The 13,492-nt window shown below is 40.9% G+C and overlaps 1 protein-coding gene across 4 annotated transcripts in view; it reads left to right on the top strand.

Annotated features, from left to right (window-relative positions):
- The window catches only part of TPK1 (thiamin pyrophosphokinase 1), a 289,105-nt gene that overhangs the window by 217,422 nt on the left and 58,191 nt on the right, over positions 1–13,492 (top strand). For 3 of the 4 annotated variants that reach the window (XM_014536881.1, XM_005862817.2, XM_014536880.1), the window contains one exon: positions 607–718. In XM_014536881.1, coding sequence (XP_014392367.1) covers positions 607–718 — 112 coding nt within the window. Of the gene's footprint in view, positions 1–606; positions 719–3,253; positions 3,283–13,492 lie in introns of those variants that run through there. The other variant, XM_014536882.1, reaches the window with a different exon arrangement.

Here is a 13,492-nt window from a genome sequence, read left to right as displayed (position 1 = left end):
TCAAAATGGAAGAAACATGCTAGTTCATTTAGGGCAGATACTCTGTTTCCTGGTAGAGGCACTCTCACTGAGCAGCTCCTAGACATCTATACATGTAGAAAGCAGGTTAACCACTATTAGGATTGACATTGAATGCTGAAATTTATAATCTCAGAAAAAGCAGAGGTTTTATTTAGGAACCAATATTTTATTTACACTTGAGCATGTGTTTGAATAAGGCTCTAGAATTCTACATCACATAGTGCCACATCTTTAGTTTGTAGAACCAGTTTAGTCTCTGGAATTGGCAGGTGGGTATAGATAGGAACTGTTGTTATCTCTGTGTGATCCTGGACACGTAATCTCTGCAAGCTTCAGTTTCCTCGTGTAAACGTGATAATTAACATAAGCTACCTTGTAAAATTGTCACTAGGATTAAGCCAGGTGAAAGCTCTTAGCATTATTCAGCACATACTAGTACTATATACATTTGTTATTAGGATTAAGTATGATAAACCATGCAGTGTTCCTAGGATGTCCCTGGTGCTTCCAACCAGGTATTCGGTGCTCATTAATGTCCCTCTCTTTCTCTTCCCTGTCTTAATGAACATCCCTTTTCTGCTTCAGGGAAAGCACAAATTGCATGTAGACACTGGAATGGAAGGTGATTGGTGTGGCCTTATTCCTGTTGGACAGCCTTGCAATCAGGTTACAACGACGGGCCTAAAGTGGAACCTCAGTAAGTAAAGCCCTTGCACAGAGTGAGGCTTTCTCTTTTTTATATTTATCTTTGGGATATATCTAGGAGTGGAAATCCTGGTTCATATGGTATATCTCTGTTTAACCTTTCATGGAACTGCCAGATTGTTTTCCAAAGTGGCTTCATCATTTTATATTCCCACCAGCAGTTGTATGAGGGTTCCAGTTTCTCTACATCTTCATCAACACTTGATATTATCTACTATTTTAATACACACCTTAGTGTTATCTCATTGTGGTTTTTATTTGATTTTTCCTGGTAACTAATGGTATTGAACATCTTTTCATATGTTTATGGGCCATTTGTATATATTTTTTGAAGTAATGTCTGTGCAGATCTTTTGCCCATATTTTAGTCAGATTGTTTCTCATTTTAGGTTGAGTTGTGAGATTCCTGTATATATTCCAGATACAAGTCCTTTATCAGATATAACTTGTAAATATTTTCTCAGAATCTTCAGCTTATCTCTTGATTTTTGAAAATTTCATTAACTAAATTCATTTAATTTTGATAAAGTCCAGTTTTTCCTTTTATTGATTATACTTTCAGTGTCGAACCTAAGAACTCTTCATGATTTTATGTACTTGAAACCTAGTTTACTTTCCCAGAGAGGTAGCTATTCTAACTAATGTAGCAAGTTCTTTTCATAATTAAAACTCTGAGATTTTATAAGATTAGCTATTCTTATTAAATTTTAAAATGTTTTCCCAGTACTTACTAACTGTATTAAGTTCTAGTTATACTAAAACTATCTGATTTTAAAAGAAAAATAAATGAAGTGGATCTGTTCATGAAATAATGCTGATGCCAAAAGAGCCATCAGGCCTTGTGAATTAACTCTAGTCTCTTTAAGAATCACAGTAATTTAATCAAAGAGCCTGACTGATTATCAAAGGGATTCTCCCCTAATTGACCAATACCTCTATAGTTATAAAAAGTAAAGTAAGGAACCACGTCGTCATTCTTTTGTAGCATGTAAAGCTTTCAGGTTCCCACAAGGAAATAAATATTTCAAGAAAGAAATAATTTGAAGATGAAAAGATACTTTAAAAGAACTGTCCATGAGCCATTGCTAAAACAATTAGGGGGAAAACGAGATATTTTGAAGCTAGTGTCCAGAGAAGTCATCAGATTTGACAGGAGGGTGAGAACAGATCTCCAGTGTACAGAAGTATGGGACAGGCCTTGAAGGTGGTTAGCTGAAACTGACATGACCTCCCATGAGAAACTTTCTGAAAACATTACAGCCAAAAACAATTATACTCTTCAGAGTTCCCGTTCTTTCCAAGGACTGTTCCTACATTCGTGAGCCTCTGCCTGAATCGGTAGTGGCCTTACTTTTCAGCGCTGACACCAAGATAGGAGGAGCATTGAGCAAAGAGAAGTGAGGGTTGGCCATCTGGGCAGTAGCCTCCGCTTCCTTTATTGTACAGTAATGGGAGAGAGTCATAGGATGAAACATGCTTCTTCAGGGCTCTTTAGAACACCCTCTTATACACTGGGTACCACAGTCATGTACATATCCTAATTCTGTATCATGAAGTTTATTCCAGGATGGGGGCCTTGGGTATGATGAGGGTAGGGCTTTTAACCTTCCTACCTGGGTTAATGTTTGATCCTGCCGAAATGCTACACACTATTACTTATTTATATATTTACAAATTACTTTGACTTTTGAAATCATTTTTTCTCTATAACGTTATGAAAATAATTAGGAACTTCATGGAGTATTCAAAGTAATAGAGTTGAGACACAGTGTTTAATTATCTCTGTTAAAAGTGCTAATTAATGGGTCTCCCCATAGGTGATATAACCTCATTAAAAAGTAATAAAAATTATGTGAAATGACATAATGTTGACTTGAAGAGAAGTAGAAGGATTTCTTTACCTGTGTTATAGGCACCAGAAATACCAGAAATGGTATTACCAGACAGCCCCCTAAGTTGAAAGGAGAGGGCTCTCCCCTCCTCGGTTCTTGTCAGTCTCGAGAGAAATAATTCAAACAATTGACAGAAAGCAACATTGTAGTAAAGCAAATTTATTAAAGAAGTAAAGCAAGCAAATTTATTAAAGAAGCAAGGCAGGCAAAGCTATCAAAATACATATGGCATAAAGTGCAGATGGGCTCTCAGCTTATCTGAGGAGCCAGCCTCGTAAGGGTTCAAAGGTTTTTATACTTTTCTGTCTATAGGTTTGTGGGGGTTTTTTGTTGTTTGTTTTTTAATTCTTTATTGTTTAAAGTATTACATATGTCTCCTTCCCCCCTGCCCCACATTGACCTTTCTCCCCAGCACATGCCCTCACCCCCATGTTGTCTGTGTCCATGGGTTATGCTTATATGCATGCATACAAGTCCTTTGGTTGTTCTCCTACTCCCCCCGCCCCTCCGCCTTTGCCTCTGAAGTTGGACAGTCTGTTCTATGCTTCTATGTCTCTGGATCTATTTTTGTTCATCAGTTTATGTTCATTATATTCCACAAATGAATGAGATCATGTGTTATTTATCTTTTTTAGTATAATGCTCTCCAGGTCCATCTATGCTGTTGCAAATGGTAAGAGTTCCTTCTTTTTTACTGTCTATAGGTTTTAAGATTCTTCTGCCAGATATCTTGATACAGATTAGCTCTCAAGGTCTCCCTTTTACTTTTTTTGTAGCTTTTGGGGGGAATGTTTGTATGTACACCTTGTCATCTTGGCAAATCCTAAGATGGCTGACTTCTTTGTTCAGTGGGTGAGATAAACTCTCTTCGTTCCTTCCCCCTTCACCCCCACTTGCCTTAGCATTTCCAGGGTGATTAAAGCTATGTGTTCTCTGCTTAGGGAGAAGAGATATTAATCATTTGTTCTCACATGTTCTTGGTTGGGGGAGATAAGGTGTTGCTGCAAGCTGCCCAAACTGTTTGGCCTTGTTTAATTTTCTTTTCTTAGTTCCCTGTTCCACTTGCCCTGGAATTTTCCTAGCTTCTTACTATCCTGTTACACCTGAAAGAGCCCCTGTTCTTGTCTGTGAAAGCAGAGGCCTGAGGTCAGTGTCATTTTGTCATTCACACCTCAAAAGTGACTGGTTGGGGCTGGTCCTAGAGAGGAGAATGGCAATACAGTAACTTAGTCAGGGCTGTTACTTTTGGATCAAGGAAAGTAAGCAAGGCCTTAAGGAAGCATATCTGAGCCTCCTCAGGTGGTCTCCAGGCTTGATTTCTTCCAGGCTACACTTACTCTAAAATCTGATGCCACACGTTCTAAAAGTAGTCCGACTTACCTGTTTCAATTTGCAGTATCTCCCATCACGTTCTGTCTTTAATAAAAAAAAGTGTGGTAGATGCCTATGTATCCTATCACCCAGAAGTCAATCTTTATAAATATTGTTGATGCTACCTGTATTACAATACTTTATTGCATAATGGTGTGCTGTAAACATTCTGTGATGTGTCTGGTTCAAGATTTTCTCGAGGGTGTATGCAGCTGGCATTAAAATAGCTATGTCCTAGATCAGTGCACTCTCACCTTTAAGGTACACCCCATATTGTTCTGACAGTGATTCTACCAATGTGACCTCATCCTAGGGGCATTCAGAGTCCCCTGCTCCAAGTCTCTACCCAGCTCTAGGAATTGTTAGCTTTGATCTTGTTTGCTGATCTGATCAGTGTCAATTATACCTCCATACCTGGTTGTGGACTCTGCTGGAGAGGGAAAGTACCTTCTCTAGTTACAGGTCATGCAGGTGTCCTTGTCAGTGGATTGCTACTGCCTTTTGCCTATTAGCCTTTGGGCTAACTTAGTTTATTCCTTATTAATTCTTAGAAGTTCTTCAGACCCTAATTATCATCCTCCTGGCTATTCTTTACCTTTCCCATTTGTGTATGGCCTTTTTGTATCACAGAGACTGTGGTTAGTTAAAGGTAGTCACATTTATGAAGCTTTTTCTTTAAGATTTGTAATGTCTGTGTCTTAAGTCCTCTTTCTATTTCCGCTAACTTAGTTTATTCCTTATTAATTCTTAGAAGTTCTTCAGACCCTAATTATCATCCTCCTGGCTATTCTTTACCTTTCCCATTTGTGTATGGCCTTTTTGTATCACAGAGACTGTGGTTAGTTAAAGGTAGTCACATTTATGAAGCTTTTTCTTTAAGATTTGTAATGTCTGTGTCTTAAGTCCTCTTTGTAATGTCTGTGTCTTAAGTCCTCATGGTCATAAAGATGTTCTCATATTTTAGTTTTATGTTTTATTTTTAGGTATTTTCTTTCACTTGAAATTGATTTTTGTGTGTATGACATGAGTTAGAGATCCAATTTTGTTTTCCTTACTGATAACCAGTTGCCCCAGCATCATTTATCATCCTTTCTCCAATGATTTGCAGTGTACCGTAAGTTTTACTATTCCTGAGTATGTTTCTTGAATCTCTATTCTGTTCCCTTGCTTACATTCTTCTTGTACTGATACCACCTGTCCTAAAATAATACATCTGTTATCTTACAGTTTTGGAGATCAGAATCTAAAATGGGTTTTAGGGGACTAAAATCAAAGTGTCGGTAGAGCTGCAGTCCTCCTGGGGGTTCCAATGGAGAATCCTTTTTCACCATTTCCAGCTTCTAGCAGGGTGGGGAACCTTTTTTCTGCCAAGGGCCATTTGGATATTTATAATATCGTTCATGGGCCACACAGGTCATCAACTTAAAAATTAGCCTGCTTTATTTGGTCAGATATTTAATTAACTCACCCCTAAGCCTGAGCAGGGCCAGCCCTAATGATTTTGTGGGCCTTATGCAGCCCTCGGGCTGGATGTTCCCCATCCCTGCTCTAGAGGCTCCCAGACCTCTCAGCTAGCGATTCCTTCCTCAGTCTTCAAGCTGGCAGCCTGACGTGATCACATCCCTCTGTGATGTCTGCTTCCATTGACACACCTTTTTCTCTGACTTTCACTGTTTAGGAATTTGTTGATCCTGGGACAAACCTGGGTAATCTAGGATAATCCCATTTTAAGATTTTCACTTCAATTACATTTGCAGAATCCCTTCTGTTATGTAAGGAATTTATTCTCAGATTCCAGGGACTACAATGCAGACATTTTTGGGGGACCATTATTCAGCCTACTATAGCAGGTCTGTAATTGATGAATTAAAAAATTTTCTGAAATAACTAGAGGCCCGGTGCATGAAAATTCATGTACAGTCTGCCCCCTCTCACAGTCCAGGAGCCCTCAGGGGCGGGAGATGACCTGGCAATCAGGGGAAGGCAATGCCCCCATCACACCTCTGCTGCTGCCACTGCCCTGGTTACCTGAGCCTCAGGCGGCCCTGGGTGGCTGGGCAGCCACCATCTGAGGCTTGCCTGCACCTCAGGCTGACCCTGGGTGGCTGGGGGGCTGAGGGGACTGGGGGACTCTGGAGGCATGCACGCAGCAAGGTCTTGCCGCACACCTGCCGCCCCGGCGGGTCTGAGGGGACTGGGCGCCACCATCCTGTGGCTGTGGGCGCCGCCATCTTTGCGAGTGGGGAAGTCAATTAGCATATTCCCTCCTTATTGGCTGTGGGCACTGCCATCTTTGAGGGTGGGGCAGTCAGTCAGCATATTCCCTCCTTATTGGCTATGGGCGCCACCATCTTTGAGGGCTGGGCAATCAATTAGTATATTCCCTCCTTATTGGCTGGGGGGCTGCTATCTTTGCAATGGTGTGAGGGTCAATTAGCATATTCCTTCTTTATTAGATAGGATACTTATTGAATACAATTATATCTTTGAATTTTAGCGTGACTCTGAAAATTAATGTATGGAGGTTATTTCTATTGTCACTGAGAAACTGAATTTCGGTGTTGTCATTCATCTGGCCTCAGATAACATGTGATAAAGACTCAATACAAAATTAAAACAAAATTAAAAACAAACCAATTGTGTGCGTACAATTTAATTGGTGTCCACACACACACACAAAAAGAGGGTTACAATTTCCATTCAGTCTGATTTCTGATCCCCAAGGATTGTAGTCAAATGTCCAGTCTGAACCCTGGGAACCAGGAAAAAAATCAGAAGGTTTGCTACAGCTTCAGCCAGCTGTGGGTTGTAACCAGTCTCTTATTAGACATACTCATTTTTTTCTATCCTGCTTGTATTTCTTCTCTTTTCTGGCCTTTGAGATTATACTTATATGAGAAACTGGGAGTGTCTATCAATGAGAGGCAACAATCAGATGTGAGATTAAAATAGTAAAAAAAATGAAGGGTGAAAATTTGACACTTATATTTCTTTTATAGCCACATATTAGAATCTAAGGGCTTTAAAGGTCCTTAAAGAGCAGTCAAGTATTAATTAATTAATTCACTGGGCACACACACACCATCAAAGTACTAGGTCACTGCTTATACCACCATCACCTTTCTTTCTATCCTTCTGCATACACAGACACTTGTGCCCACCTATGTATTGGTACTACCATGTATTACAATTTGGGTTTTATTATTATATAAATTCTGGGATATAAACTGACACTTTTGTTTAGTTCTGAATATAAGCAATTGAGGAATCATTACACAAAATAACAAGCATGGCACCCAACTGGCATGGCTCAGTGGTTGAGCGTCAACCTATGAATGAGGAGGTCATGGTTCGATTCCCATTCAGGGTATATGCCCAGGTTGCAGGCTTTAACCCCAGTGTGGTGCATGCAAGAGGCAGAGGATCAGTGATTCTCTCTCATCATTGATGTTTATATATCTCTCTCCCTCTCCCCGCCTCTCTGAAATTAATAAAAATGGATTAAAAAAAAAAGACAAACATGGGAAACTAGGACCCAGCTTTTATGAAGAAGGCAAAGTTGGGGGGTGGGGGGGAGGAGGTCAATAAGCAGTACATATTATTGTTCTGGAGAGAAAGTACAAAGAGGAACAACAATATTTTTGGGTTATGTTATTCTGAAGGATTTTCAAGTACTCTATTTGTAAACAAATACTACATTTTCAGACATTTCAGACTAATGACATATAGCCTACTACAAACTTGTATTAAATACATATTTCATTAACTCAGCTCCAATTCTATTTTTTGTGCTGCAGATTTGGAACTAGACATGAATGATGTTTCTTCTCTTTAGTTCTCACCCTTCTGTGATTCTACTGAGAGCATAAGGAACCAACAATAATTTACTGTATGCTATAACCATCCCGCTTTGTTTTTAGAAAACTCCAACAACCTGACAACACATTTGTTATGGTTGATTCTTGGCATTTAAATATGTAAACAATTAACAGGCATTTGGAGGGAATATGATAAATGCGAATCTGTGAGGAGACAAATATTTCATTGACCAGCGCTCAGGAACGTAATATAACTCAGGTTTGCCCCCCAAGTTGTTTAAATGAGTTGACTTCCTAGTATTTATGTGGGCAGGCTGACGGATGAGAATGACTCCAGTGTAAGCTCCAGGGTCCCTTTCCATTTCCCTCCTCCAGGTTTCACTTTTGTGCTAATTCAGACGTGAGCTCTGTGCATTCAGCCATCCAGCTAATATACCGAGACAGGAAAGCAATAACTTTTGATCATTGTATGAATTATAGAGAAAGAATCAAGGGGTGCAGGTGGATAAACTTTTATTCTGGGAACAGGTTAGTGGGTATAATTTTCTACTGGGTCCAAATAGCCATACTTTGTATTTTGAATAGCACGATCTGTCTTTTCTCTACACTCATTCTCATCCAGGTATAACATCAATGCTTTTACTAATGCAGAGGAAGTATTATTATTTCCATTTTATAGATGGGGAAACTGAGACTCATGATGTTAAGTGAATTGTCCAAGCTCATTTTCCTAACCTAGTCCTCTGTGCACATGAAAAGATCCATCTCTGATTATATGTATTTTTAAAAGCTTTGAACATGGTGAAATAACCTATCTCACAGTCCTTAGCCTGAATGAAAGTAGAATTTTCCCTGAATGTGGGCAGGGTTAGAGCAAAGGAGACAGAGAACTAACCTTAGCCATTAAAATCATGTTGGAAGCCCTTTTAAGACATTCCTTTGCATCCTGAGAGCCAGAGATCACAAACTAGAGCTCATGCAGGTTTGTGGCGCGTGATGTAATGTGTTTCAGTGTAATGCAGGTCCACTCTGATGTCTGATCACTGGGGTGATTATAAACTGAACTCGACACTCATCGTTATTCTCAAGGTACTAACGGTAAGGATTCAAGGAAAAAAAGTGTATTTACCTTTCACAAAAGAGGGTGGAGAATAAATGGTTAAGACAGGGTTTTTGAATTTAAAGATTCAAGGGTGAAAAGAAGGAACAGTGATAACAGAGCAGGACGGTGTGGTGGTGGGAGGCTGAGATTATACATGGGTTTCTCAGCAGCAAACTGCTACTATGTCCAGAAGGTTACATAGAGGCCAAATTGTGAAAAAGCTGAAATATTTGGAGAGCAGTAGGCTAATTAAAGAAGGGGAAATTGTGCAGCCTTTAAATAGATCTCTGTATCTCAAAAAAAAATAAAAAAATATTTGCTTTATTTTTTTCTGCCTATAATTCGAGGGAAGCCCAAGGTACAGATTACAGAAAGTAAGTTCTCTGTCCAATAGGGTATGCCACAGAACCACACAGTGGAATTGAATTAGTGAGAGAGGGTAGAGATTTTAACATCCAAAAAAACCCAGCCGTTGTGGCTCAGTGGTTGAGTCAGGAGGTCATGGTTCGATTCCAGGTCAGGGCACATGCCCAGGTTATGGGCTCGGTTCCCAGTGGGGGACATGCAGGAGGCAGCTGATCAGTGGTTCTCTCTCATCATTGATGTTTCTATGTTCCCTCTCCCTTCCTCTCTGAAATCAATAGAAATATACTTATTAAATTTTTTAAAAATGGCCAGAAAAGGGAAGAGATTAAGGCTGTAAGCCCCTTGACAAAGTAACTCTCTAAGATTAGTATATACCATGTTACTTACCTTCTCTCTATGTAATTTGTACCTTGAGTTTCCCTTGAGGAATACTAGAGGCCCGGTACACAAATTTGTGGGTGAGGTCCCTCAGCCTGACCAGTGATCAACACCTATCAGGGGGCCAGCCGGCCAGGTGGTGGGACCGCGGGAGGTTGGCCAGCCAGTCAGGGGGGCTGGCTGGGGGGGGAGGGGCCACAAGAGGTTGTCCAGCTGGCGCCCCCCAATCAGGGCCAATGGGGGGCAGCTGACCAGGGGGAGGGGCTGAGGGAGGTTGGCTGGCTGGCTGGGGGGAGGTTGGCAGGCCATGGGAGGTTGGCTGTGGGAGCACACTGACCACCAGGGGGCAGGCAGCTCCTGCATTGAGCGTCTGCCCCCTGGCAGTCAGTGCTCATCATAGCGACTGGTCGACCAGTCGTTCCGGTCATTCGGTCGTAAGGGTCTCTTAGGCTTTTATATATAGAGATAAATAATGTTCTAAATTTCTCTCGTGCAGAATTCCAGTAGGGAAAGGTAAACAGAGTGCACTGGGGCCACTGATGGTGGCAAAGCATGGCCCAGGGCAGCAGCTCTCAAGTGCCACAGTGTCTCCATTGGTTGTGAATTATGTCACAAGTGATCTGTAACTAAGTGTAACTACTAGTGCTCTTGATCAATTTTTTTAATTCGTTAAAGCAGGTTAAGGTCACTCGTAAAATCATGTCTCTCCTGGTAATCACATGTACTTCCTTGGATTGAAAAGGAACCTGTAGAGCTAGAGTCGGGGTTATGGAAGTTGTAGATGCTTTCCCCCTTCATCTGCAGAGCCTCATTCTGTATGCAGAGCTGTTACTCAGTCACCACTAACTCATGGCAATCACAAATTAATTAGAGTCTAGTGACTGAAAGTTTGTAGTTACCTGTGTTTTCTGTTTAACCTCACCCATGAATAAATTTTAATAATGAAGGTATGAATAGAAGAAGAAAAGGATAGTACAGCAATCACTTTCTTATACTTGCACCTAAAAATTTTAAATTGAGGGGTAGACAGGAGTTAACTGCCATGTCAGTCAGTATAGTGAAACAGATTTAAGACAAATTTGTGGCCGAAACCGGTTTGGCTCAGTGGATAGAGTGTCGGCCTGGGGACTGAAGGGTCCCAGGTTCGATTCCGGTGTCAAGGGCATGTACCTGGGTTGCGGGCACATCCCCAGTGGGAGATGTGCAGGAGGCAGCTGATCGATGTTTCTCTCTCATCGATGTTTCTAACTCTCTATCTCTCTCCCTTCCTCTCTGTAAAAAATCAATAAAATATATTAAAAAAAAAAAAAAGACAAATTTGTGACCTAGAAGTCCACAGATTTATTTTGATCCCTTCAGTCTCGTTAAGAAAATGTCCCTCCTTGTTTGGTCTGATTCTATGTCCCCTTCTATGTAGAAGCTATCCCTAAGTGATATGATCACAACCCATAACTTTAAAGACATCAAAATGCCATTGCTCCTCAAATGTAGATCCCCGGTGCCCAGAGAGTACCTGTACAGCGTTCTGGTTGGGTGAATCTTTATTGAATGAATGTCTAAGGACCTTGTCTAAGCTAATATGGCCATGACCAAATACTTGATTTCTGTCCCACTGGGTCTCTGTGTTTTCCCCATATCAGTAAATGAACACATACACAATTAATAGCTCAAAGCAAAAGCCTTATATTCATCCTTCTGTTCTCCCCATCTCCTCTACCATGATCCTAGCCCAGGCCCTCTTCGTTTCTCTCCCAGTCTGCAACAGCCTCTTATTCGATCACCTCATTTTATGATTCTTCACAAAGCAAACAATCTTTTAAAAGCCAAAATGAAACTATGCCACTCCCCCGTTGAAAAAACTTTATTGCCTGTATTTACAATAAAAGCCATATGCCTGTCTGTGTCCTGCTCCAGGACTGGCCTCCTCCCAGTTCTCCAGCTGTACCACTCTCTCTGTCATTCCGTCACTAGTCACACTGACCTTCTGGTTCCTGCCTTAGGCTCTTTGTACTTGCTTTTTCCTCTGCCTGGAATACTATTCCTCACATCTCTCAATGGATGTGCACATTGTATTATTTAAGCCTCAGCTTAGATGTTGTGTCTTCATGGAAACTATTTCTAATAAGTAGATCTAAATTAGCACCAATCCCTCCCCTCCCAACAAAACTCCCTCTAGCATATTGCCCTGTTTTATTGTCTTCACTGCAGTCATCACTGTTTGATAATCACCCTATTCATTGCTCTCTGTCTTCTCCTCATTAAAAGTTAAGCTTCAGAACAGCAAGGACATTAACTGTCTAGCTCAGGGGTGGGCAAACTTTTTGACTCGAGGGCCACAATGGGTTCTTAAACTGGACCGGAGGGCCGGAACAAAAGCATGGATGGAGTGTTTGTGTGAACTAATATAAATTCAAAGTAAACATCATTACATAAAAGGGTACGGTCTTTTTTTTTTTTAGTTTTATTCATTTCAAACAGGCTGGATCCGGCCTGCGGGCCGTAGTTTGCCCACGGCTGGTCTAGCTCTTCACTGTCTTGAATATTGAGTGTGTGGTTCCTGTGCAGAGTAAGCCATGAGCAGATATTTGCTGAATGTAAACTCTCTATGGGATTGGGTCAGATGGCACATGCCAAAATGAAATCAAGAAAGAAGGCTCAGCCTAAGCCTGGGACCCTTTTGTTCTAACTGTATTGTTGACAGTGAAAGACTAAGCCAGGGTTAGCTCTCGCAGGAAAGATAAGAATGGAGGACACTCAAGCAGAGAGGAGGATGTGTTGGAGATGGGCATCATGCCACACCTACAAGACTACGTCAGACCAAAGACATGGGGGATGTAGAGGAGGCAGCACCAGGATGGAGTCAGAGACAATACCCAAGATGAATCTTAAATGTAATTTTTGCCAAGGCAGGCCTTTCTCTTTAACAGTCTGATTAGCTAAGATGTGCCTTGAAAAATCCCTCAAAACAGAAGTCTCAAATGAGCCTTGTTCATCACTGTGATTCAGTTCTGCTTTGTCCAAAATCCAGGAATTTTCCATAGGAAGTCCACCCCTGGAGGATAGGCTCTCAATTTTCAGTTGTCCATAGTTCAAGGCCAGTGCCTAGAATGAGCCCTGATATCCACAGCTTCCCTTTCCTGAATCCCACCTTATTTTCTAGGCTTTTTCAAACTAAGTATTCCCCTTTGAAGAATTATACCCCCACCAGATGTGATCTTCATCTTTCTGAACCTTCAGAGCATTTGCAAGTGTCACTTGAAGGCATCCATAGCCTTGGATGGTAATATATGTTTAAATGTCTTAGGTCCCTTTTCCTAACTAGATTTTAAATCCCTTAGAATCATTCCTGCACCCTCTAAAACACATGCCTTAGCCTTTAATGATCAGTATAAAGCTGCAAAGGAGGAGAGCAGTGCACTTAAACATTGGTTCTGCTGCTTGCTAGGTATGAGACCTTGTGATTTACTTCTCTGAGCCTACATTTCTCTTCTCTAAAATTTAAGTGGTGATAGAGAAGACAATTACCACATCATAGGACTGTTGAAAGGATTAAATGGATGGTGTGTATGCAGTGCTTGGCACAGAGTATAATAAGCAGTAAATATTAGGATGGTGATAACTTTTATGGTTACCCCAGATGTCGTTTTAAGAGGATTCAAGAGTAGCCCATGTCAAGTGACTGTGCTTATAATATTGATGACACTCTAAAATACTGACTGTCATAGAGCCCATAATAAATATAGTACCAAAAATTCAGCCATGGATACAGGTCCATAGCCTTAATTTTGAAAAAGTTAACAGTGAAGAGTCACTTCTGAGTCTTATAAATAGGAAATTGG

The sequence above is a fragment of the Myotis brandtii genome, unplaced genomic scaffold (genome assembly GCF_000412655.1).
Source record: "Myotis brandtii unplaced genomic scaffold, ASM41265v1 scaffold168, whole genome shotgun sequence".
In the NCBI taxonomy this organism is placed as follows: domain Eukaryota; kingdom Metazoa; phylum Chordata; class Mammalia; order Chiroptera; family Vespertilionidae; genus Myotis; species Myotis brandtii.
The sequence above is the reverse complement of the archived record's forward strand: the minus strand, read 5'-3'. Positions and strand labels throughout refer to the sequence as shown.